This window comes from Pholcus phalangioides, unplaced genomic scaffold, assembly GCF_987345545.1.
Source record: "Pholcus phalangioides strain wild (caught in Gottingen) unplaced genomic scaffold, Ppha-v1.0 ptg000002l_1, whole genome shotgun sequence".
In the NCBI taxonomy this organism is placed as follows: Eukaryota; Metazoa; Arthropoda; class Arachnida; order Araneae; family Pholcidae; genus Pholcus; species Pholcus phalangioides.
This window is the reverse complement of record NW_028301595.1, coordinates 5,727,899-5,755,132: the sequence shown is the minus strand read 5'-3', so window position 1 is coordinate 5,755,132 and position 27,234 is coordinate 5,727,899. Positions and strand designations below refer to the sequence as shown.

General features: G+C 37.4%; 1 protein-coding gene across 3 annotated transcripts in view; it reads right to left on the bottom strand.

Annotated features, from left to right (window-relative positions):
- The window catches only part of LOC149089131 (uncharacterized), a 60,848-nt gene that overhangs the window by 11,356 nt on the left and 22,258 nt on the right, over nucleotides 1–27,234 (bottom strand). For all 3 annotated transcript variants that reach the window (XM_089237364.1, XM_089237360.1, XM_089237355.1), the window contains one exon: nucleotides 25,260–25,364. In XM_089237364.1, the coding sequence (XP_089093490.1) occupies nucleotides 25,260–25,329 (70 nt within the window). In that variant the 5' untranslated portion in view covers nucleotides 25,330–25,364. The remainder of the gene's footprint in view (nucleotides 1–25,259; nucleotides 25,365–27,234) is intronic.

Below are 27,234 nucleotides of genomic sequence, written 5' to 3'. Positions count from 1 at the left end.
GTTTTTCTTTGGTGGGGGGGGGGGGATTTAACCCCTCCCCTTTGCGTACGCCAATGGATACTAGCCTGGCTATAATACCTGGGTTTTCTCTATATACTGGGAGCATGCAAAAAGTGGCAAACCATTTAAAAATAGTAAACATGTCTGAAGCACATAGTTTAGGAACCATGGTTACCAAAGTAAAAATTCCAAAAGTCATTGTAGACGCTGATAAACCATTGCTACTACTAAACCACACTCGTACCTCGTCCATATTCCTCTGCGGAACTTCTAACGAATTGGTGCATGTTGGAATGTGCGTGTCCGTGTTGTGAGCCTAACGTGAAGCTTGTTTCTGTGCAATGCTTGTTATAGTGCTGCCATCTGCCACATATTTTTTTAGAACTGAGTGAAGTTTTTTAATGATTTTACCGTTGTAGGCCTGTTGCTTTCTGCGGCGAGCCTTTTTAATGGCTGAGAAACCATTGTTTTTCGACAGTTTTTCGCCCATTTAGGCCATTTGTTCAGCTCCGGCGAACAAAGTAGCCTATCATTCAAGTCGGGGTCCTGTTGGATATATAAAATTTGGTGGAGATCGGTTGAAAAAAAGGATTTGTATAGATAACACACACAGCGTTACAAAAACATTTTTTTTGGCGCCTGGAATTTTTTAACTGATATTTACTATATCTGGTGTGCTGTGTGCTGATTACAAATATGAAAACGGTTTTTCTCTATCAGTCCTAGTTTCTGAGAGTCAGCGTAGGTAAGTTATGAAATATTTTAACATTGAGTAGTGAAGTTTTTATGTGGATTCGTTTTCCTCTGCTTTTTTTTTTTCTTCCTTCTTCTCTATAGTGCTATCAGCTGACTGTATGAAGCCGTATTTATTGACATAACCTAGTGTTGACATCTAACATAACTGCTGTTTGTAGCTGGGAGGGTGTCGGTACATGTCGGATCTTTTTGCTCCGTGTGTCCAAGTTAAATGTGTGTCATCTGGCTTTGGTTAAGCGTGGGACAATCCGGATCTAAATAAAGTTTTAAGTGTCTTTCTAATCTGATCCAGGATTCTCATTTCGCGAATCGCGAACAACTAAATAACTTATAAAGTTCTTTGTTTTGAGGGCTGATGAAAAAGAAAGAACGACATCTAGTGGAAGAAGTTGTAATAATTATCCTGATGTATTTTGCTACATACGTGGTGAGTACATCCTAAAAAAGAACGAAAAAGCCATTTCTGATTTTGTTAAAAGAGCTTACTTTGGGTACTTTGGCGTCAGGCTTGGTGATTAATGTAAAGTTTGGACTGCACACACATATAGTGTGTATAAAACTTGTACAGAACAGCTATGACAGTGGACTAATGGGAAGAGAAGGGGTCAATATCCATTTCTCACTGAACCAAAATGAAAGAGGAGTACGATACTATCGCTTTTTTATGGAGAAGATTGAGTTTCACGAGCGTCAATGAGTAATTTGGGTGGACTTGAAAATTTTTAACTTTCTCCTTGGTCAGCAAGGGGCTACGCGAAATATCCTTGCTTCTTGTGCCTGTGGGATAGCAGAGCCAAATAATACCACTGGATAGGAAAAGAGTGGTCGACGAAAGAGAACATGGTTGTTGGAAGAAGAAATGTCGTTCGTGAACCCTTAGCTAGACGACACAGAATCATGCCCCCGCTGTATATAAAGCTAGGGTTAATGAAACAGTTCATGAAAGCTCTGGATCAAAACAGCCCTTGCTTTGCATACATAGGACAAAAAATGCGTGGAATAAGTACAGAAAAACTTGAAGTTGGGATTTTTGATGGTCCTCAAATCAGACAGCTCATAAATGATCCTCATTTCGTAGATTCCATGAATGAGACAGCGCGGATCTCATTTGTCCTTGTTACTATGTCGAACTAGTTAACAGCATGCTCAACAACTTTAGAGACCTTGGTTGTGATATGATCATAAAGGTTCATTACTTGCACAGCCACTTGGACCGTTTTCCCGAAAATCTAAGCGATACTAGTTAGGAACAAAGTGAACGATTTCACCAGCACATAAAAACAATGGAGGACCGATACTAGGGCAGATGGGATACTCATATGATGACAGATTACTGTTGGAATCTGCAAAGAGACCTTGTAAACAAAGCTCAGTCAAGAATTTCATACAAAAGAAGCTTTCGGAGTGGAAAAGAATAACTTTTCCTTTTGTTTTTTTCTGATTCTTTTCATTCTGATTTTTAATTAAGATATTTAGATTTACAGGATTTCTGCTGTGTTTTTTTCAATCAATTGAAATGATAGAAATTAATTAAGCAATTTTTTTTTTAATTTAACGCCTATACCCTAAGCCTAATTTAATGTATTAACGTGTGAATAACGCTATTTTCATATCTCACAAACAAGAGCTGATAAGCTAAAACTAATGTGATATTTGTTTTTCAGCGCATGAAACACACATAAAGTCAGTTAAAAACCCCGGCACCAAAATCGGTGTTGCGCAGTGATGATTAATTTTTAGTCAAGGAAGTACCGCTATACACGCGCAGCATCAGTCACATTTGCTGTGTGTAAGTATTACAGAGAAAAATCAAAAAGAGTACTTGACACTAAGCCAACTAGCCCCCGTCTCCCCCTCACTTGCTGTAAGCAATTAATTTCCAGAATTTCGTTTCATTTCTACCTGAAAACGGATTTAGCGAGCATTTTTTTTCCACTTTAAACGAGCTGATCTTTATAAGCGGATCTGACTGTATTCTTGTGAAATTTAAAATGTATCGCATAAAAGTCTATTCTTGAGTGGATGTCATTGGAAAGCAGTTTATTAACCCCAGGGCAAGAAAAAATGGAGGGGGAAAAAAATATTATAGAAATGTCAAGGAGAGACTCTGGATCCTCAAAGTAACCACGTCAAGGTTGATGTTAAATAAACATTATCTCTCTCTCGCTCTCTCTCTCCGTAGATAAAATAATACCATAACTGAAAACGATGGGTTTTTTTTTTTTAAAAGAATAAATTAAGAAGAATGCGATACGAGAGAGAGAGAGAGAGAGAACAAGATATTACCAAAGAACAGAAAAAGAAATGAAAATACAACTGTCGAGATTGGAAATTTAAAGCATTCCACGTAAGAAGGACGTGATCGTTTTGTAACATTTCGTTTAGTTTGTTTTTCTTCCAAAAAAAAATTCTTTTTTCTTCTTCGTAATATTATATAGAAGACTTGGTGGAAACTGCAGATAGATAGCGAGAGAGAGAGAGAGAGGCATACGTATAAAAATAAAATTTCTATCGGGCTGTACGTGATCATTCTCACATGTGCTGAAATGAAAATACTACATTATTATTATTATATTTTTATTTCTTTATTTAGTGAATTTCTCACTATATACGTTATTGCTGGAAGAAATTTATGCGTCTATCCTTTCTTGGAATAACTTATCTTTCTTTTTCTTTCCTATCCCCCTATTAATACTTTCTAGTGTCCCATAAATTGGTAAATAGTTTGAAAATTCATAGAAATTTAAGGAATTGGTATATATCTCGATGCGAAAAGTTAGTCTCACGAAAGAGGATTTTTTTTTTGATGCAGTACAGTACTGTTTAAATAATAAACTTCTTCTCACAGCAGTGCCGTCTTAACGCATGGGCCCACCTGGTCACGTCCCGAGGGGCCTCAAGAAAGAAGGGGGCCTCTCAAAAATGAGATCTGATAAAAAAAATTCTAGAATCTAACACATAGGGCCTCAGAAAAACCACTTGGCTCGGGGGGCCCATGATGCTCTTAAGACGGCCCTGCCTCACAGACCATACAGTGACGTTTTTTCTTCTATGGATCGAAGGAAACCCCCCCCCTTCCGCCTAAAAACGTCGGATTACTGGACGGGCTGGACTATAGCACGGGAGGATTATCGATAGTCTACTGTAGTTTGAAGATTCATAAAAATTGAAGGAACTGGTATATTCGAATGCGGCTCGTGCAAAAGTTATTTTCACGAAAGAGTTGTTTTTTTTTGGTACAGAGAAGAAAATTTAGTTCAAATTTTTGTCAATACAGCGTGTTGCACCAAAGCAAGTCACTGGAAATATGTAAATCAGAGTAGAGTCATAAAACTCAGGGTGTACAATTAACAGCGCATTTCTGGATTTTCCTGTTACTTGTTCTTGCACAAGGTTTTCATTGCGATGTTGATATAGGTGAATAAAGCACTGTTGGTGAAGTTGTTTTGCCTCAGCCACGAAACGTCGGCTGAAGTTTCACGAAAGTTTAAACACAGAAGAGATAGGAGAAAGGTGCAAGTCCAATCACTCTTGTCGGACTTTCTTTCTTTCAAATCGAGCACGTGTCCGGTCTATCGCCATAAGCAATTTACTACCGATTGAGTTGTGCTGGAAGTGTGAGTATGTGTACCTAACATTCGAGTGCGTTTTTTGTGTTGTGTGTGAATTTTTTTTAGTGGTGCCATCTATATTACTGAGTGTGATGTTTGAATATTTGTACTGTTGTTCTCTATGTTGAGACTTTTTAACGGGGAGATCGGCTCGTGTTTGTGCCCCGAAGTCGGGAACCTCAGAAAGCCAACTTCAACCTCTGTCGGACTGCCTTCCTTCTACAAAGTTTTGAACTAGTTTCTGTTTTTGTACAGAAAAAAAAATTCCACTTTGGGAGAATAACTTTTTCGCGAACCGCATTCAAAGAGGTTATACCGGTTTCTTCAATTTTTCTGAATTTTTGAACTATTTACGAATTTATGGAACATCTTCAACCTGTGCTTTGTTGTTGTATCACGTGACGGCGATGTGTTAAGCCTCGTTTCAAAATGAGAATTTTCTTTTAATTGTGTTGTGTGTAGGGCCAACTACACGGGGTGCGTAGGTAACAGAGCTTATGGCATTTTACTGGCAAACCGTTGATCTTAGAGGCATACCTCTAATTAGAAAAAGTATCCGAATAACGTGTAGACCTAGGATAAGTCATTCATATTGTATTTCACTTAGAAAAGTGGAATTCTTTTCTTCTTTTTTTTAGCATCAGGAGAAACAGGGCAACAACTTTTCAATTTGGTTTTTCAGCACTGGGTGTCCGTATAAAGTAATTTTTCCTATTTTAAATAACCCTTTGCAATATGAATGACTTCCTACAAAAGGAACGCGAAAATGCTCTTATAGTAGGTCCTGCGTTTGGTAATGGCATAGCTGCCAACTTTTGAAAATGAAAATTAAGGAGATTTTTGTGCGGACCCGTATTTTATACCGAAACCACTCCCTAATAAATACAAAAGGGATTTTACACACATAAAAGTTAAAACATAGGGAATAAAATCCCTAAGCAAAAAACAAGTGAAATTGGAGGCCAAAACTTGAGTGGTGATCTAAAAAAAAAATTGTGTTCAATCAGAAACGATGTGAACAAACATTCTGCGTGAATGACCCCAAAATCATCGGAAGATGAAGGAAAAAAAGCGTCAATTTTTGAACACGTGACTTTTTGTGACGCTTGATGTTTTTTGATTTCACATGGGTGATGATGTCAGTCTTTCCACCATGATCGATGTTTATGTCCTTAACACAACTTGTACAAAAAGAAAAGTGCCTTTTTCTGAAACGTTTGATGAAAGGAAATTCATCGCGCGCGCGCACGAATAAATATCTTCAAAATTGATTAAATCATTTTTTGCTTATCAGTATCCATGTTTTGTAATCGCACGTACGTAACTTCAACAAAAGAGAGAGTTTTGACCAAATGCGCGTCACTATAATCTTCAATTATTATCCAGGACTATTGGTTGCTAAGCTACTTCTCTTGTCACCATTAGAGGGTTTGTAAAACTTCCTTTAAAAAAGTAATTTCCCCACTATTCGCCCATTTATGACGTGTTATGTCATTTCGAAAGTGGGGGGGGGGGAGAGAAAACAGAGGCAAAAGATTTTTTTCCCCACAAGAAATTTCTTAGAGATTGTTTTCAGAAGCGGGGATTCTTTTAAGAGAAGTAGGGATTTTGTAGGGGCAATTAGGGATTTTCGTAAAAATTCGGAAGATTTGAGAACTTTTCGGGAGGTCGAGAGATGAAGCTAAAATTCGTTAGACTTGGCAGCTATGATAATGGTGACCCTGAGTTTGGTTACCCACTCTGCACTATTACGACACGAAAAATAGGCATTCTGTCCAGACTTGCAGCTCTGTTGACGACATCCTCCGCAGGATTCAAAGCTAAAACACATGTGAGAACACCGGATGCATGACAAGTCACCTTGTCACCAGAGACGCTTGGTGAAAGAAGTCGACCAGATAATTAACCCAAACAGACGATACACAATGGTGGAAGTGTGGTTTCGATTCCGTTCATGCCATTCATTGCAGAGAAACACCACTATAGGAAAGTGAGTGCACAGCAGAAGAGCTCGTGCCAGTGCTGCACACGAGTAAATGACAGTGCATGTTCACCGCGCACTGCCTTCGTCCGCCGATGCATTTCGCGAACTCAAACTTCCACCACTAAAAATTGAATACACCACGTTGCTTTTCTTTACTCGCAAACATTCCGCAGACGCAGATGGAAAAAAATAACCGATTGCTTGTCGGACGATACTGTCGGCGGACCGCGAGAATATATCACGCGATTTTGTGCAGCTACCTAGCGCAAGTCCTTTCCGCATTAGGGGATTGCCTTCTTTATATCCCACTCTACCTCTCCACACTAAGTTTCGCCCACCCTCATACAAAAATAAACCAAATTATAACAACTGTTCAGTTTTCATTTGATCCACCCTTACAATTGCGTAGGTTCGAAAGGTCGTATTTTACGGTACGGACCAATTTTTGATACATTATCTGGCTCTTGGATCTCTGCACATAGCGTAATCACCTACCAGAAAAAAAAAGAGATTCTGTGATATCGTGACGCGATGATGTCATCACTGTTATCTGATAACGTGGTATCAAAACTTTTCGTATGACGTCCCCCCTAAGAACAATGGTCGATGATGAGTTCACGGTTGTGATGTCAGTCAGTCCACGAGATAACCCGTTCTCACACACACACGCACGCACAGTTGATTCGTATAATTGCGGGAGAGTGTCATCTGTCCAGATAGATGGATAGATGCTATGAAGACAAAGGGACATATCGGAGGGGGGATGGTAAGGCAAGGAGCCGACCACCACCAGCTCTAAATCATCGGCTACCAGAAAAATTTCCATACCAACCGGACCAAGCCTTCTTTATGTCTTTCTTTGCGCGTTTTGCTTAAAGAAGTACTCGATAATAGTCTTTTCTACCAGACTACCATTGTGTGGTGTGGAGAAAGAGAGGAAAGTAGGTAGAAAAAGAGCTACTGGTCTTCTTCCCACTTCGAAACTAAACCAGCAGTTTGATTGGGCGAAGAAAAAGACAGGTAATGGTAAAATACGTTGGACACGGAAGGGGGGGAAATGAATAAAATCGTTATCTCTTCTCTCTCTCTCTTGTGACACATCATACTTCTATGATGCCATGCTTGCCTAAGTTAGTGACAATTCTCTCCCCCCCCCCCCCTAAGAAATTAATTCCCAACAAAATTTTTCCTCAAGATTCTTTAAGAAATTGGTTGTAAGAAACTTCAATCATATACTAGAGCCCAGAACTTTAGGGCAAATTGAAGAGTTTTTAAGGCATACCCCGTTTTTTTAAATGCATATTTCAGCATTTTTAAATTTTTTTTTTCATTTTTTGCGTATATTTTTCATTTTTAGTGCCATGATTCGGCATTATTAGATGGATTTGTTTTCATTTTTTGCATACATTTTTCATTGCATGGAATATCTCGGCATTTTTAAGCCCTTTATTTTTAATGCATATTTCCACGTTTTTTTAGTGCCCATTTTATGCCAGTTTTTAGTGCATATAAATTCAAACTCGGTTATAGCAAATCGAATGTTACGTGGAATTTTGTCGTTATAACCAAAGTGTCGTTACAATCAAGTGTCATTTTCAAGACCTTTTAAGGGTGAAAAATAAAATCAGATGAAATTAAATAGTTTGTGTAAAGTTGTTGTTTTATTCGAATTAATCCCCTTGACCAAATTTGATCAAGAAAAATGCGGGGAATTGAGATCCTAAATACGGGACATGATAAATTTTCCCTAAAAAAAGTTGCCAATTGTCAGTCAAATTGCCAATTATTCCTTAAGCACAACTCCTGGAGCGAAATGCAGGTCCTACAGCAAGTCTGCAGTGATGTAAAATGCCTTTCACTGATGAAAAAATATTGAACACTTGACACGGCAAATATGTCAGATTAATATTGATATTTCGAGAAATAATTATCATAATATAATCTATAAATTCTGGAAATTATCTTCATGCTTGATTTTACTAAGCGTTATGAATTAAACTAAGCTTCATTTCCACCAACTGCATATGGGTTTGAGTCCCGTGTATACGTTCGCCCCTGGCATTTCGCCTGGGCTAAATGTATGAGTGACCAAGTAAGTGACTGACTGTGTGAATGACCGAGTGATTGAGCGAGTGACCGTATCAGAGAATGACCAATATTAGTGATCAAGTGAATGACCATATGAGTGACTGCATTAGTGATCAAGTTAGTAACTGTATGAGTGATCGAGTGTCTGACCATATGAGTGACTGCATTAGTGATCAAGTTAGTAACTGTATGAGTGATCGAGTGTCTGACCATATGAGTGACTGCATTAGTGATTAAGTTAGTAACTGTATGAGTGACTAGGTGAGTGACCATTTTCATGATCAAGTTTGTGACTGCGTAAGTGACCGCACTCACTTGGTCTCTCATGCGGTCACATAGTGTCACTTACTCACACGGTTCACCCACCCACTTGTTCACTCATACTCTCTCATCTGGTGACTCACCTACTCTCTTGTCAACTCATACAGTCACTCAACTCTTCGATTGGTCACTCATACGATCACTCACGCATTCCCTTGGTCACTCAGTAACTCATACAGTCACTTGCTTGATAACTCACCCACTCACACGGTCAGCGCCGGCGAAATGTCGGAGGCAAAAGTCCCATAAACCGAATTTTCTACGGAAAAAAATTAGCAACGATACGGATGCGTTGTTCTGGGGTCGGCAGCCTTATTATTTGAAAGCATTATTATCATCATAGACTTGACATGTGTGTGTTAGTACATAGGAAGGACAGAGGTGGGGGGGGGGGCTATATATAAAACTCCGCCTAGGTAATATAGTCTGTGTGTATACGTAAGTGACGCGAGCGAAATGAAACATCAAACCCGCTCTCATCGGCCTTTATCTTGACAAGCCGATGCTCGAGAGCCTTAAAACGGGCCCAAGGTATATAATCACTTCACTTCATCTTCTTACTGCTAACAAAACTTGACGTTTAATAATGTGGCGCGTGTCAAAAGGTATTACCTACGAGCTGGGAGGTGTTTTTCGTCTTTTCTTTTATCTCTCTCTCTCTCTCTCTACTCCGAACAGAAAGAAGACAAGCCAAATTGTTTTCCGAGCCTTAATTAAATTGTTGCTCTTTTTTGTTAGTGTGATTGCTTCATTTAATTCGATACTTTATTATAGATCGGAAGGATTTTTTTTTTATGTTCAGAGTGTCCCTTAAAAAGAAGTTTCCCTTATTCGGAGTGTCCCTTAAACAGAGGTTTCTCTTATTCAGAATGTCCCTTAAAAAGAAGTTTCCCTTATTCGGAGTGTCCCTTAAACATAGGTTTCTCTTATTCAGAATGTCCCTTAAAAAGAAGTTTCCCTTATTCGGAGTGTCCCTTAAACAGAGGTTTCTCTTATTCAGAATGTCCCTTAAAAAGAAGTTTCCCTTATTCGGAGTGTCCCTTAAACAGAGGTTTCTCTTATTCAGAATGTCCCTTAAAAAGAAGTTTCCCTTATTCGGAGTGTCCCTTAAACAGAGGTTTCTCTTATTCAGAATGTCCCTTAAAAAGAAGTTTCCCTTATTCGGAGTGTCCCCTTAAACAGAGGTTTCTCTTATTCAGAATGTCCCTTAAAAAGAAGTTTCCCTTATTCGGAGTGTCCCTTAAACAGAGGTTTCTCTTATTCAGAATGTCCCTTAAAAAGAAGTTTCCCTTATTCGGAGTGTCCCTTAAACAGAGGTTTCTCTTATTCAGAATGTCCCTTAAAAAGAAGTTTCCCTTATTCGGAGTGTCCCTTAAACAGAGGTTTCTCTTATTCAGAATGTCCCTTAAAAAGAAGTTTCCCTTATTCGGAGTGTCCCTTAAACAGAGGTTTCTCTTATTCAGAATGTCCCTTAAAAAGAAATTTCCCTTATTCGGAGTGTCCCTTAAACATAGGTTTCTCTTATTCAGAATGTCCCTTAAAAAGAAGTTTCCCTTATTCGGAGTGTCCCTTAAACAGAGGTTTCTCTTATTCAGAATGTCCCTTAAAAAGAAGTTTCCCTTATTCGGAGTGTCCCTTAAACATAGGTTTCTCTTATTCAGAATGTCCCTTAAAAAGAAGTTTCCCTTATTCGGAGTGTCCCTTAAACATAGGTTTCTTTTATTCAGAATGTCCCTTAAAAAGAAGTTTCCCTTATTCGGAGTGTCCCTTAAACAGAGGTTTCTCTTATTCAGAATGTCCCTTAAAAAGAAGTTTCCCTTATTCGGAGTGTCCCTTAAACATAGGTTTCTCTTATTCAGAATGTCCCTTAAAAAGAAGTTTCCCTTATTCGGAGTGTCCCTTAAACAGAGGTTTCTCTTATTCAGAATGTCCCTTAAAAAGAAGTTTCCCTTATTCGGAGTGTCCCTTAAACAGAGGTTTCTCTTATTCAGAATGTCCCTTAAAAAGAAGTTTCCCTTATTCGGAGTGTCCCCTTAAACAGAGGTTTCTCTTATTCAGAATGTCCCTTAAAAAGAAGTTTCCCTTATTCGGAGTGTCCCTTAAACAGAGGTTTCTCTTATTCAGAATGTCCCTTAAAAAGAAGTTTCCCTTATTCGGAGTGTCCCTTAAACAGAGGTTTCTCTTATTCAGAATGTCCCTTAAAAATAAGGTTTCCCTTATTCGGAGTGTCCCTTAAACATAGGTTTCTCTTATTCAGAATGTCCCTTAAAAAGAAGTTTCCCTTATTCGGAGTGTCCCTTAAACATAGGTTTCTCTTATTCAGAATGTCCCTTAAAAAGAAGTTTCCCTTATTCGGAGTGTCCCTTAAACAGAGGTTTCTCTTATTCAGAATGTCCCTTAAAAAGAAGTTTCCCTTATTCGGAGTGTCCCCTTAAACAGAGGTTTCTCTTATTCAGAATGTCCCTTAAAAAGAAGTTTCCCTTATTCGGAGTGTCCCTTAAACAGAGGTTTCTCTTATTCAGAATGTCCCTTAAAAAGAAGTTTCCCTTATTCGGAGTGTCCCTTAAACAGAGGTTTCTCTTATTCAGAATGTCCCTTAAAAAGAAATTTCCCTTATTCGGAGTGTCCCTTAAACAGAGGTTTCTCTTATTCAGAATGTCCCTTAAAAAGAAATTTCCCTTATTCGGAGTGTCCCTTAAACATAGGTTTCTCTTATTCAGAATGTCCCTTAAAAATAAGGTTTCCCTTATTCGGAGTGTCCCTTAAACATAGGTTTCTCTTATTCAGAATGTCCCTTAAAAAGAAGTTTCCCTTATTCGGAGTGTCCCTTAAACAGAGGTTTCTCTTATTCAGAATGTCCCTTAAAAAGAAATTTCCCTTATTCGGAGTGTCCCTTAAACATAGGTTTCTCTTATTCAGAATGTCCCTTAAAAAGAAGTTTCCCTTATTCGGAGTGTCCCTTAAACAGAGGTTTCTCTTATTCAGAATGTCCCTTAAAAAGAAATTTCCCTTATTCGGAGTGTCCCTTAAACATAGGTTTCTCTTATTCAGAATGTCCCTTAAAAAGAAGTTTCCCTTATTCGGAGTGTCCCTTAAACAGAGGTTTCTCTTATTCAGAATGTCCCTTAAAAAGAAGTTTCCCTTATTCGGAGTGTCCCTTAAACAGAGGTTTCTCTTATTCAGAATGTCCCTTAAAAAGAAGTTTCCCTTATTCGGAGTGTCCCCTTAAACAGAGGTTTCTCTTATTCAGAATGTCCCTTAAAAAGAAGTTTCCCTTATTCGGAGTGTCCCTTAAACAGAGGTTTCTCTTATTCAGAATGTCCCTTAAAAAGAAGTTTCCCTTATTCGGAGTGTCCCTTAAACAGAGGTTTCTCTTATTCAGAATGTCAATTAAAAAGAAATTTCCCTTATTCGGAGTGTCCCTTAAACATAGGTTTCTCTTATTCAGAATGTCCCTTAAAAAGAAGTTCCCCTTATTCGGAGTGTCCCTTAAACAGAGGTTTCTCTTATTCAGAATGTCCCTTAAAAAGAAGTTTCCCTTATTCGGAGTGTCCCTTAAACAGAGGTTTCTCTTATTCAGAATGTCCCTTAAAAAGAAGTTTCCCTTATTCGGAGTGTCCCTTAAACAGAGGTTTCTCTTATTCAGAATGTCCCTTAAAAAGAAGTTTCCCTTATTCGGAGTGTCCCTTAAACAGAGGTTTCTCTTATTCAGAATGTCCCTTAAAAAGAAGTTTCCCTTATTCGGAGTGTCCCTTAAACAGAGGTTTCTCTTATTCAGAATGTCCCTTAAAAAGAAATTTCCCTTATTCGGAGTGTCCCTTAAACAGAGGTTTCTCTTATTCAGAATGTCCCTTAAAAAGAAATTTCCCTTATTCGGAGTGTCCCTTAAACATAGGTTTCTCTTATTCAGAATGTCCCTTAAAAAGAAGTTCCCCTTATTCGGAGTGTCCCTTAAACAGAGGTTTCTCTTATTCAGAATGAAAAGAAGTTTCCCTTATTCGGAGTGTCCCTTAAACAGAGGTTTCTCTTATTCAGAATGTCCCTTAAAAAGAAATTTCCCTTATTCGGAGTGTCCCTTAAACATAGGTTTCTCTTATTCAGAATGTCCCTTAAAAAGAAGTTTCCCTTATTCGGAGTGTCCCTTAAACAGAGGTTTCTCTTATTCAGAATGTCCCTTAAAAAGAAATTTCCCTTATTCGGAGTGTCCCTTAAACATAGGTTTCTCTTATTCAGAATGTCCCTTAAAAAGAAGTTTCCCTTATTCGGAGTGTCCCTTAAACAGAGGTTTCTCTTATTCAGAATGTCCCTTAAAAAGAAGTTTCCCTTATTCGGAGTGTCCCTTAAACAGAGGTTTCTCTTATTCAGAATGTCCCTTAAAAAGAAGTTTCCCTTATTCGGAGTGTCCCCTTAAACAGAGGTTTCTCTTATTCAGAATGTCCCTTAAAAAGAAGTTTCCCTTATTCGGAGTGTCCCTTAAACAGAGGTTTCTCTTATTCAGAATGTCCCTTAAAAAGAAGTTTCCCTTATTCGGAGTGTCCCTTAAACAGAGGTTTCTCTTATTCAGAATGTCCCTTAAAAAGAAATTTCCCTTATTCGGAGTGTCCCTTAAACATAGGTTTCTCTTATTCAGAATGTCCCTTAAAAAGAAGTTCCCCTTATTCGGAGTGTCCCTTAAACAGAGGTTTCTCTTATTCAGAATGTCCCTTAAAAAGAAGTTTCCCTTATTCGGAGTGTCCCCTTAAACAGAGGTTTCTCTTATTCAGAATGTCCCTTAAAAAGAAGTTTCCCTTATTCGGAGTGTCCCTTAAACAGAGGTTTCTCTTATTCAGAATGTCCCTTAAAAAGAAGTTTCCCTTATTCGGAGTGTCCCTTAAACAGAGGTTTCTCTTATTCAGAATGTCCCTTAAAAAGAAGTTTCCCTTATTCGGAGTGTCCCTTAAACAGAGGTTTCTCTTATTCAGAATGTCCCTTAAAAAGAAGTTTCCCTTATTCGGAGTGTCCCTTAAACAGAGGTTTCTCTTATTCAGAATGTCCCTTAAAAAGAAATTTCCCTTATTCGGAGTGTCCCTTAAACATAGGTTTCTCTTATTCAGAATGTCCCTTAAAAAGAAGTTCCCCTTATTCGGAGTGTCCCTTAAACAGAGGTTTCTCTTATTCAGAATGTCCCTTAAAAAGAAGTTTCCCTTATTCGGAGTGTCCCCTTAAACAGAGGTTTCTCTTATTCAGAATGTCCCTTAAAAAGAAGTTTCCCTTATTCGGAGTGTCCCTTAAACAGAGGTTTCTCTTATTCATAATGTCCCTTAAAAAGAAGTTTCCCTTATTCGGAGTGTCCCTTAAACATAGGTTTCTCTTATTCAGAATGTCCCTTAAAAAGAAGTTTCCCTTATTCGGAGTGTCCCTTAAACAGAGGTTTCTCTTATTCAGAATGTCCCTTAAAAAGAAGTTTCCCTTATTCGGAGTGTCCCTTAAACAGAGGTTTCTCTTATTCAGAATGTCCCTTAAAAAGAAATTTCCCTTATTCGGAGTGTCCCTTAAACATAGGTTTCTCTTATTCAGAATGTCCCTTAAAAAGAAGTTTCCCTTATTCGGAGTGTCCCTTAAACAGAGGTTTCTCTTATTCAGAATGTCCCTTAAAAAGAAGTTTCCCTTATTCGGAGTGTCCCTTAAACAGAGGTTTCTCTTATTCAGAATGTCCCTTAAAAAGAAGTTTCCCTTATTCGGAGTGTCCCCTTAAACAGAGGTTTCTCTTATTCAGAATGTCCCTTAAAAAGAAGTTTCCCTTATTCGGAGTGTCCCTTAAACAGAGGTTTCTCTTATTCAGAATGTCCCTTAAAAAGAAGTTTCCCTTATTCGGAGTGTCCCTTAAACAGAGGTTTCTCTTATTCAGAATGTCCCTTAAAAAGAAATTTCCCTTATTCGGAGTGTCCCTTAAACATAGGTTTCTCTTATTCAGAATGTCCCTTAAAAAGAAGTTTCCCTTATTCGGAGCGTCCCTTAAACAGAGGTTTCTCTTATTCAGAATGTCCCTTAAAAAGAAATTTCCCTTATTCGGAGCGTCCCTTAAACATAGGTTTCTCTTATTCAGAATGTCCCTTAAAAAGAAGTTTCCCTTATTCGGAGCGTCCCCTTAAACAGAGGTTTCTCTTATTCAGAATGTCCCTTAAAAAGAAGTTTCCCCTTATTCGGAGCGTCCCTTAAACAGAGGTTTCTGTTATTCAGAATGTCCCTTAAAAAGAAGTTTCCCCTTATTCGGAGCGTCCCTTAAACAGAGGTTTCTGTTATTCAGAATGTCCCTTAAAAAGAAGTTCCCCTTATTCGGAGTGTCCCTTAAACAGAGGTTTCTCTTATTCAGAATGTCCCTTAAAAAGAAGTTTCCTTTATTCGGAGTGTCTCTTAAACAGAGGTTTCTCTTATTCAGAATGTCCCTTAAAAAGAAGTTTCTCTTATTCAGAATGTCCCTTAAAAAGAAATTTCCCTTATTCGGAGTGTCCCTTAAACATAGGTTTCTCTTATTCAGAATGTCCCTTAAAAAGAAGTTTCCCTTATTCGGAGCGTCCCTTAAACAGAGGTTTCTCTTATTCAGAATGTCCCTTAAAAAGAAATTTCCCTTATTCGGAGCGTCCCTTAAACATAGGTTTCTCTTATTCAGAATGTCCCTTAAAAAGAAGTTTCCCTTATTCGGAGCGTCCCCTTAAACAGAGGTTTCTCTTATTCAGAATGTCCCTTAAAAAGAAGTTTCCCCTTATTCGGAGCGTCCCTTAAACAGAGGTTTCTGTTATTCAGAATGTCCCTTAAAAAGAAGTTTCCCCTTATTCGGAGCGTCCCTTAAACAGAGGTTTCTGTTATTCAGAATGTCCCTTAAAAAGAAGTTCCCCTTATTCGGAGTGTCCCTTAAACAGAGGTTTCTCTTATTCAGAATGTCCCTTAAAAAGAAGTTTCCTTTATTCGGAGTGTCTCTTAAACAGAGGTTTCTCTTATTCAGAATGTCCCTTAAAAAGAAGTTTCCCTTATTCGGAGTGTCCCTTAAACAGAGGTTTCTCTTATTCAGAATGTCCCTTAAAAAGAAGTTTCCCTTATTCGGAGTGTCCCTTAAAGAGAGGTTTCTCTTATTCAGAATGTCCCTTAAAAAGAAGTTTCCCTTATTCGGAGTGTCCCTTAAACAGAGGTTTCTCTTATTCAGAATGTCCCTTAAAAAGAAGTTTCCCTTATTCGGAGTGTCCCCTTAAACAGAGGTTTCTCTTATTCAGAATGTCCCTTAAAAAGAAGTTTCCCTTATTCGGAGTGTCCCTTAAACAGAGGTTTCTCTTATTCAGAATGTCCCTTAAAAAGAAGTTTCCCTTATTCGGAGTGTCCCTTAAACAGAGGTTTCTCTTATTCAGAATGTCCCTTAAAAAGAAATTTCCCTTATTCGGAGTGTCCCTTAAACATAGGTTTCTCTTATTCAGAATGTCCCTTAAAAAGAAGTTTCCCTTATTCGGAGTGTCCCTTAAACAGAGGTTTCTCTTATTCAGAATGTCCCTTAAAAAGAAATTTCCCTTATTCGGAGTGTCCCTTAAACAGAGGTTTCTCTTATTCAGAATGTCCCTTAAAAAGAAGTTTCCCTTATTCGGAGTGTCCCTTAAACAGAGGTTTCTCTTATTCAGAATGTCCCTTAAAAAGAAGTTTCCCTTATTCGGAGTGTCCCCTTAAACAGAGGTTTCTCTTATTCAGAATGTCCCTTAAAAAGAAGTTTCCCTTATTCGGAGTGTCCCTTAAACAGAGGTTTCTCTTATTCAGAATGTCCCTTAAAAAGAAGTTTCCCTTATTCGGAGTGTCCCTTAAACAGAGGTTTCTCTTATTCAGAATGTCCCTTAAAAAGAAGTTTCCCTTATTCGGAGTGTCCCTTAAACAGAGGTTTCTCTTATTCAGAATGTCCCTTAAAAAGAAATTTCCCTTATTCGGAGTGTCCCTTAAACATAGGTTTCTCTTATTCAGAATGTCCCTTAAAAAGAAGTTTCCCTTATTCGGAGTGTCCCTTAAACAGAGGTTTCTCTTATTCAGAATGTCCCTTAAAAAGAAGTTTCCCTTATTCGGAGTGTCCCTTAAACATAGGTTTCTCTTATTCAGAATGTCCCTTAAAAAGAAGTTTCCCTTATTCGGAGTGTCCCTTAAACAGAGGTTTCTCTTATTCAGAATGTCCCTTAAAAAGAAGTTTCCCTTATTCGGAGTGTCCCTTAAACATAGGTTTCTCTTATTCAGAATGTCCCTTAAAAAGAAGTTTCCCTTATTCGGAGTGTCCCTTAAACAGAGGTTTCTCTTATTCAGAATGTCCCTTAAAAAGAAGTTTCCCTTATTCGGAGTGTCCCTTAAACAGAGGTTTCTCTTATTCAGAATGTCCCTTAAAAAGAAGTTTCCCTTATTCGGAGTGTCCCTTAAACAGAGGTTTCTCTTATTCAGAATGTCCCTTAAAAAGAAGTTTCCCTTATTCGGAGTGTCCCCTTAAACAGAGGTTTCTCTTATTCAGAATGTCCCTTAAAAAGAAGTTTCCCTTATTCGGAGTGTCCCTTAAACAGAGGTTTCTCTTATTCAGAATGTCCCTTAAAAAGAAGTTTCCCTTATTCGGAGTGTCCCTTAAACAGAGGTTTCTCTTATTCAGAATGTCCCTTAAAAAGAAGTTTCCCTTATTCGGAGTGTCCCTTAAACATAGGTTTCTCTTATTCAGAATGTCCCTTAAAAAGAAGTTTCCCTTATTCGGAGTGTCCCTTAAACATAGGTTTCTCTTATTCAGAATGTCCCTTAAAAAGAAGTTTCCCTTATTCGGAGTGTCCCTTAAACAGAGGTTTCTCTTATTCAGAATGTCCCTTAAAAAGAAGTTTCCCTTATTCGGAGTGTCCCCTTAAACAGAGGTTTCTCTTATTCAGAATGTCCCTTAAAAAGAAGTTTCCCTTATTCGGAGTGTCCCTTAAACAGAGGTTTCTCTTATTCAGAATGTCCCTTAAAAAGAAGTTTCCCTTATTCGGAGTGTCCCTTAAACAGAGGTTTCTCTTATTCAGAATGTCCCTTAAAAAGAAATTTCCCTTATTCGGAGTGTCCCTTAAACAGAGGTTTCTCTTATTCAGAATGTCCCTTAAAAAGAAATTTCCCTTATTCGGAGTGTCCCTTAAACATAGGTTTCTCTTATTCAGAATGTCCCTTAAAAAGAAGTTCCCCTTATTCGGAGTGTCCCTTAAACATAGGTTTCTCTTATTCAGAATGAAAAGAAGTTTCCCTTATTCGGAGTGTCCCTTAAACAGAGGTTTCTCTTATTCAGAATGTCCCTTAAAAAGAAATTTCCCTTATTCGGAGTGTCCCTTAAACATAGGTTTCTCTTATTCAGAATGTCCCTTAAAAAGAAGTTTCCCTTATTCGGAGTGTCCCTTAAACAGAGGTTTCTCTTATTCAGAATGTCCCTTAAAAAGAAATTTCCCTTATTCGGAGTGTCCCTTAAACATAGGTTTCTCTTATTCAGAATGTCCCTTAAAAAGAAGTTTCCCTTATTCGGAGTGTCCCTTAAACAGAGGTTTCTCTTATTCAGAATGTCCCTTAAAAAGAAGTTTCCCTTATTCGGAGTGTCCCTTAAACAGAGGTTTCTCTTATTCAGAATGTCCCTTAAAAAGAAGTTTCCCTTATTCGGAGTGTCCCCTTAAACAGAGGTTTCTCTTATTCAGAATGTCCCTTAAAAAGAAGTTTCCCTTATTCGGAGTGTCCCTTAAACAGAGGTTTCTCTTATTCAGAATGTCCCTTAAAAAGAAGTTTCCCTTATTCGGAGTGTCCCTTAAACAGAGGTTTCTCTTATTCAGAATGTCCCTTAAAAAGAAATTTCCCTTATTCGGAGTGTCCCTTAAACATAGGTTTCTCTTATTCAGAATGTCCCTTAAAAAGAAGTTCCCCTTATTCGGAGTGTCCCTTAAACAGAGGTTTCTCTTATTCAGAATGTCCCTTAAAAAGAAGTTTCCCTTATTCGGAGTGTCCCCTTAAACAGAGGTTTCTCTTATTCAGAATGTCCCTTAAAAAGAAGTTTCCCTTATTCGGAGTGTCCCTTAAACAGAGGTTTCTCTTATTCATAATGTCCCTTAAAAAGAAGTTTCCCTTATTCGGAGTGTCCCTTAAACATAGGTTTCTCTTATTCAGAATGTCCCTTAAAAAGAAGTTTCCCTTATTCGGAGTGTCCCTTAAACAGAGGTTTCTCTTATTCAGAATGTCCCTTAAAAAGAAGTTTCCCTTATTCGGAGTGTCCCTTAAACAGAGGTTTCTCTTATTCAGAATGTCCCTTAAAAAGAAATTTCCCTTATTCGGAGTGTCCCTTAAACATAGGTTTCTCTTATTCAGAATGTCCCTTAAAAAGAAGTTTCCCTTATTCGGAGTGTCCCTTAAACAGAGGTTTCTCTTATTCAGAATGTCCCTTAAAAAGAAGTTTCCCTTATTCGGAGTGTCCCTTAAACAGAGGTTTCTCTTATTCAGAATGTCCCTTAAAAAGAAGTTTCCCTTATTCGGAGTGTCCCCTTAAACAGAGGTTTCTCTTATTCAGAATGTCCCTTAAAAAGAAGTTTCCCTTATTCGGAGTGTCCCTTAAACAGAGGTTTCTCTTATTCAGAATGTCCCTTAAAAAGAAGTTTCCCTTATTCGGAGTGTCCCTTAAACAGAGGTTTCTCTTATTCAGAATGTCCCTTAAAAAGAAATTTCCCTTATTCGGAGTGTCCCTTAAACATAGGTTTCTCTTATTCAGAATGTCCCTTAAAAAGAAGTTTCCCTTATTCGGAGCGTCCCTTAAACAGAGGTTTCTCTTATTCAGAATGTCCCTTAAAAAGAAATTTCCCTTATTCGGAGCGTCCCTTAAACATAGGTTTCTCTTATTCAGAATGTCCCTTAAAAAGAAGTTTCCCTTATTCGGAGCGTCCCCTTAAACAGAGGTTTCTCTTATTCAGAATGTCCCTTAAAAAGAAGTTTCCCCTTATTCGGAGCGTCCCTTAAACAGAGGTTTCTGTTATTCAGAATGTCCCTTAAAAAGAAGTTTCCCCTTATTCGGAGCGTCCCTTAAACAGAGGTTTCTGTTATTCAGAATGTCCCTTAAAAAGAAGTTCCCCTTATTCGGAGTGTCCCTTAAACAGAGGTTTCTCTTATTCAGAATGTCCCTTAAAAAGAAGTTTCCTTTATTCGGAGTGTCTCTTAAACAGAGGTTTCTCTTATTCAGAATGTCCCTTAAAAAGAAGTTTCCCTTATTCGGAGTGTCCCTTAAACAGAGGTTTCTCTTATTCAGAATGTCCCTTAAAAAGAAGTTTCCCTTATTCGGAGTGTCCCTTAAACAGAGGTTTCTCTTATTCAGAATGTCCCTTAAAAAGAAGTTTCCCTTATTCGGAGTGTCCCTTAAACAGAGGTTTCTCTTATTCAGAATGTCCCTTAAAAAGAAGTTTCCCTTATTCGGAGCGTCCCTTAAACAGAGTTTCTCTTATTCAGAATTTCCCTTAAAAAGAAATTTCCCTTATTCGGAGCGTCCCTTAAACATAGGTTTCTCTTATTCAGAATGTCCCTTAAAAAGAAGTTTCCCTTATTCGGAGCGTCCCCTTAAACAGAGGTTTCTCTTATTCAGAATGTCCCTTAAAAAGAAGTTTCCCCTTATTCGGAGTGTCCCTTAAACAGAGGTTTCTGTTATTCAGAATGTCCCTTAAAAAGAAGTTTCCCTTATTCGGAGTGTCCCTTCCACAGAGGTTTTTCTTATTCGGAGTGTCCCTTAAACAGAGGTGTCTCTTATTCGGAGGTCCTTTGAACACGGGGTCTCATAGTTTGTCTAGAAAATTTCTTGATTCTCAGAAAAAGGTTCCAAAGATTTTCTCCATTCACAGAAATGATCAAATTTTCACCAGTTTCGGAACTTTCCCAAACGTTTTTCAAGTTTGTAAAGGGACCATTCAAGTATTACGTAAGCAGATTTTCAGCCATTTTTGACTCCCTCTCCCACCCCTTGTCAGCAAAAGTCAGCAAAACACTGACCTCCCCCCCTCCTGTTCGCAAAATTTCGTCAGCAGCTTAGAATATTTCATATCTTCAAGAAGGGGTGGTTGATGACGTAAGCAACCTTCAAACCCCCCTCCCAACTTGTTATCTAAAGTCAGCAATATCCGAACCCCCCCCCCTCGATGCTGACGTAATACTTGAATGACCCCAAAGATTATAACAAACTAGGTGTTACCCGCGGCTTTGCTCGCGTGTATTTGGTAACCTGAAAATTGTTCGACGATGATTCCTCCCAATAACATTTGAATCCCTCATGAACCCCTCCCTCCTTGGGGGTTGCATTTCCAGAAATCCCGTCTTGGTGAGTCTATATATTACAAAAAATAGAATACTGAATGAATTTCATATTTATAGCTTTCAGCGCTTTCGGCTCAGCGATGATTGCCCCATATAACTTTCGAGCCATCAATCCCCATAACCATTTTAGGGGCCGAATTTCGAAAAACCCTTTTTAGTGAGTCTTTACGACACGGAATAAAACTACTGACCAAATTTCATAAATATAGCTCCAGCCGTTTTGGCTCGGCGATGATGAATCAGTCAGTCAGGACATGTTATTATATTTAAATAGATGTCATAAAAATGTTTTGATTCTTAGAACTGTCCAAAAGGTTTAGATTCTCAGAAGTCTCCGAAAACATTTCCAATTCTCAGAACTGTCCAAAAAGAATTTAGAGTCTCAGGACTATGTGAAAAGTTCCGGTTCTCAGAACTGTAACAAAAACTTCTCGATTGAATAAGATAACAAAAATTGATTCTCAGAACTGTCCAAAACAAAATTTCGATTCCCACAACTATGAAAAAAAGCGTCGATTCTCAGAACTAAAAAAAAAAATTCCGATCGATAAATTATTATAAACTCATAAACATATTTGAATGCGGTTTCCGAAAACTTTTTCTAATGGCGGGGGGAGGGGGAGGGGGGTAAAAAATTAGTTCAAATTCTTGTTGTCGATGCAGGGCTGTACAGTGATTGGACCTGAACCTTTCTTCAATACGGTCTGAAGTTCAGCCGGGTATTCGTGGCTGAAGCATAACAACTTCACCAATACTGCTTTATCCACCAATGAAAAGCTAATATAAGCAACAGTAATGAAAATTTAAAAGTGCACATAGCCCTGAGGGCAGGACTCGGCGAAAAATCCTTGCATTCCGCATTAAAAATGCATGGTTATAATCGTACACCCTGAATTTTTTGGACTCTGATTTACATTGATTACATTGATTAGATGCGAGGATCCGGATTCGAACCCCACAGTGGTGGTCGGCTGAAGTTGGTTTTCTGTGGTTCCCAACTTCAAGGCGCAAATGCGAGCCGATCTCCCCACAGAGAGCGACAGTCCTACAACGATAAATCATTCAATCATAACACTTCACTCATAGTTAGAAAAACTGGTGGCAGATGGCAGCACTACACATAACAAGCATTACAGAGAAACAAAAAAAAACTTCACGTCAGGTTTCACTACACGTACACGCACATTTTCGCATGTACCGATTCGTTGGGGGTTCCGCGGGGGGGGGGGTGTGGGCGGAGTGCATGTGTGGTGTAGCAGTAGTAGGTAGAGCCTCCAAAAAATGGCTCGGGGATCCATGATGTTCTTAAGTCAGCCACCTCGTTGGGCAATTTGCCTGTTGTGGCGTTGTATTTGTATTTGTATTTTCATTGATTTGCATTCTTGCGGCGCCCACTACCGGTGAAAATTTGAACTTTCATTTTTTTTTTGTACCAAAAAAAAAAGAAAAAAAAGAATCACCTTCGAATGACTTACGCAAACCGCACTCAAATATATCGATTCCTTCAATTTTTAAACTATTTACGAATTTATAGGGCACCTGTACTCTGTAGCAATGCCTCAACGAACGCTGTGAAAAGAGGGGGCTCCAAAAATAAGTTCGGGCCTTGGCCAAATATGAATTATACATTTTTACCAAAGTTATGAGGAAGAAGCCCTGATTCCACGCTAATTTTTTTTTTGTCATACTTCTAATAAGATTTCAATGAATTGAGCGATGTTTAACCCATGCATATATGCAGCTGCTCATACCAGATGCGGGACCCGGTGCGTCCAAACAATTTCGGGGTACCAAAAACCTCCTCCAAAGGACCTCCCTTTGTCCCAATTTTATATATTTTGTGAGGGGAAGGAATTGGCATCTGTCATTTCAGAATATACATGAATATGCTGAGAAATATCCATAGAAAAAAATTTTGGACACACTGTTAAATGTAAATTAGCAAAAAAATTGATTCAGCACCAAGTGTAATTTTAAACCAATGGGAGAAACAATTCCCGAAACTAATGAAAATCTTAGATTTGAGGAATTAAAAATAATTGAAAGAAACAATTCCAACAACAATGAAAATTCAGAATTAACTGTAGAAATAATCCCAGAATTGATGAAATACACAGGTAACGGAATAAATAATTCCAGATTTGATTAAATACAGAATTAACGAAAGAAATATAATTCCAGAATTGACTAAGTACAGAATTAACGGTAGAAAAATTCCAGAACACTTGAAAATTCAGATTTAACGGAAAGTATAATTCCAGAATTTATGAAAATTCTGAATTAACGTTTGTGTGTGTGTGTGTGAAAATTGCAGGATCGCTAGTTTTCTTCACATTTATCAAAATTCTTCAAAATAATATCACCGATCGAATCTATCATTCTCTAGACTGAAGTTTGAGTAAAATGTCTAGTAAATTTAAATAACTCATCGATGTATATAATATATCATATTTACTAAATGCGAGCTATGTATGCATAACCACATAAATTCGCAAAATTTATCAAACTTACCAAAATGCTTGGTGATTATGCATAATCATCGGATTGAGAATTTAAAAAAACCTTTGACTTTTCTGCGACTTCTGAAACTTTTGTAATAGTCCAGAGAATCGAAATCTTTTGATACAAAAACCCTAGAGCTCTCAGAAATTTTGGGGATTTTTCTTAGAATTGGATATTTTTTTTTGACGCAGTTTCTGAAGTTCATGGAGACTTTTTTGCGCATTTCTGATACTTGCAAAACCTATTGTGTTCTTAGACTCAAAAATTATTTTTAACAGTTCTTAAGCTCGTGAAACTTTTCAGTGTAGTTTTAGAATCAGGAATTGTCCGAGAATGTTCTGAGAATTTCAATAATCAAAAATTTTTTGGATAGTTCTTAGTAGATCGGAAATTTTTTTGCATAGTTCTGGAGAGATGGGAAAGTTTTCTGGACAGTTCTTCTCTCTGAAGTCGATTTTTTTTTGACAGCTTTGAGGACCGGAACTTTTTAGACAGTTTTGAAAATGAAGTGTTTTTATACAGTTCTGAGGATCGGAATTTTTTTTTTGACAGCTCTGAGAAACGGAACTTTTTGGTCAGTTCTGGGAATCGAACTTTTTTGAACAGTTAAGGGAATCAAAAAATCTTTTTAGACACAGTTCGGAGAATCGGATAATTTTTATACAATTCGGAGGATCGGAAATTTTTTTGGACAGTTCCGAGAATCGGAAAATCTTTTCAGACAGTCCGAGAATCTGAATTTTTTTTCGGACAGCACATAGGATCTGAAATTTCTTTGGACAGTTCTGAGAGTTGATTTTTTTTTTGCAGTTCTGAGAAGCGGAACTTTTTTTGACAGCTTTGAGAATCGAAGTTTTTTGGACAGTTCTAGGAATCGAAATTTAGTTTTGGACAGTTCTAGGAATCGAAATTTAGTTTTGGACAGTTCTAGGAATCGAAATTTAGTTTTGGACAGTTCTGAAGGTCAGAAAGACAGCTCTGAGAATCGGAACTTTAATAGACAGTTTTCTGAGAACCGGAACTTTATTAGACAGTTTTCTGATAACCGGAACTTTATTAGACAGCTCTGAGAACCGGAACCTTGAGAACCCGACTCTGAAAACTGGGCAGCTTTGAGATTCGAAATTTCGTTTTAGATAGTTCTGAGAGCCGGAAATGTATTGGACAGTTCTGAGAATCGAAAGTTTTTCAGACACTTCTGAGAGCCGGAAATGTATTGGACAGTTCTGAGAATCAAAAATTTTTTGGATAATTCCAAGACTTTTTGAGACATACACAGTCAGACCTCTGTTTAAGGGACACCTCTATCTTAGGGACAAAAAAGTCTGGTCCCATGGATGTTCCTTATTTAGAAATAGTGTCATAAGACTTCGAAAACTTTTTGGAAAGTTCTAAAAACTTCCGAAACTTTGGAACGTTTCTAAGAATCGAGAGCTTTGAGAGTAGTTCTGGGAATCACTTATATAAAAGTCTATATAGAAATAAAAAAATTCTTTCTCGATTTATCATTTTTCTGATAGTGCCACAAAAAAAATCATTAAAAATTTGTTTTTCCGTAAAAATTCACACATTACTCTAGTTAATTAATATGTTATTAACAGTATATCTCATCATCGCATTACATGAATATTATTTCACTAATAATAATAATAATATGGTTGATTACTCACCGAAAGATTGAGAATTTGCTCTGGATGACAAACTCCTGAAATGCCTGACAGTGCAGAGTTTTGAGAGCATCCTTCAAAAACTCGCCCAAGGATTATCTGAGCGGCCTGCACACCAAAATAATAATAAAAAACAAAAATTTAATACATCTAATCGTTTCCAATATAAATTTGATATACATGTCAAAAATTAAATTTTGACACTCCTGTAAAAATTCTGGATTATTGTACTCCCAATAAATTCCGAATGTTACGTGCTTGATTTCTAACAATGTTTGATTATTATATCCCTTTCAGACCCTTATGCTACAAATATGTGTGCCATGCTTTTTTTTTTTTCAACTCAAGGGAGTTGAGCCCTGATTTAAAGGATTGCATTAAGGCAGGGGTCCTTAACCTATGGGTCGCAAGGACCTCTGAGTTGGGTCGTACGAATTTACTTACAATGCGGTTATAAATCCATTTGTCGTGACTGGTTTCAGGCAGCGTTGCAATGGTTTCGGTTGCCTGGGCTGGGATCCAGATATTTTTGGGACCCTCTTGTGATCCATGATTTTATATACAATATTTTTTGAGGGAGAAGTCGGCATCAGAAATGGCATTATATTATTTCAGAATTACACAGGAATGATGAAAAATATCTATGCAAAAATGTGAAGGCGCTAAAAAATTGATGAAAATTTGGAATTGATTTAGAATTCGAAATAGATAAAAAAATGCGTAATTCAAGAATTCGTGAAAGAAATATATTATCTATGAGCTCCGGTCCTGTTGCCCTATTTGTTTAGGTGATTAGTTTTACTAATTTTTCGAAAAATTTAGCTTTTGTTAAAATCAGTGATTAAGTTTTAAATAAAAAAAAGTAGCCCTGTGGGTCGTAAAGTTAGTCGTGCTGTTGATTTTGGGTCGCGGCCGAAAAACGTGAATAACCCTGACATTATGGGGTCCACAGGAGCTTCAACGTTGGAAAATTCCGGTCTAGGGCGGTGTTTCTCAAAGTTTTTCCGCCCATGGCTCCCTTGGGTCTATATTTTCTTTTCGTGGCTCTGATCTTACCCAGCTCCTCCCCCGCCCCCATTCAAGAATAAGACCCTTTCTACTCATTGAATTGAATTTAGGCAAAACTAAATTTATAATGGGTATATCACACTGGCTGCAAAAAAATTTGAATGAAGTGAATTATTTCTTCACGAAAAAAAATTGAAAAAATAAAGATTTGCTGACATCTATGTTTTTAATGCATTTTTTGAGTATCACAAAAATGTAAAAACAAATTTGAAACTTCAAAAAAAAAAATGAATGCTCGGATCTGAAAGGGGTACTGACAAATACATTTGGATAAGAATCAATTTACAACCCACTTTAATGAAAAACTTTAACTTTAACTTAATGAAAAACTTTAACTTAATGAAAAACTTTAACTTTAACTTAATGAAAAAACATTTCCTAATATATGGAAAATGACTTAAGAATTAATGGAAATAACTCAAGAATTAATGGGAAATAACTCAAGAATTAATGGGAAATAACTCAAGAATTAATGGGAAATAACTCAAGAATTAATGGGAAATAATTCAATAATTAATGAAAAATAACTCAATAATTAATGAAAAATAACTCAATAATTAATGGGAAATAACTCAATAATTAATGGGAAATAACTCAAGAATTAATGGGAAATAACTCAAGAATTAATGGGAAATAACTCAAGAATTAATGGGAAATAACTCAAGAATTAATGAAAAATAACTCAATAATTAATGAAAAATAACTCAATAATTAATGAAAAATAACTCAATAATTAATTAAAAATTATTCGGGAATTATTTAAAACTCAAAAATAGCGAAAAGTAACTCAAGAAATAGTGAAAGGTAACTGAAAACCAAAGAGAGAAATAATTCCAGAATTAATGAAAATGCAGAATGCACGAGAGAAATAATTTCAGAATTTTATTGAAGACTTTCAATAACTTGGAGT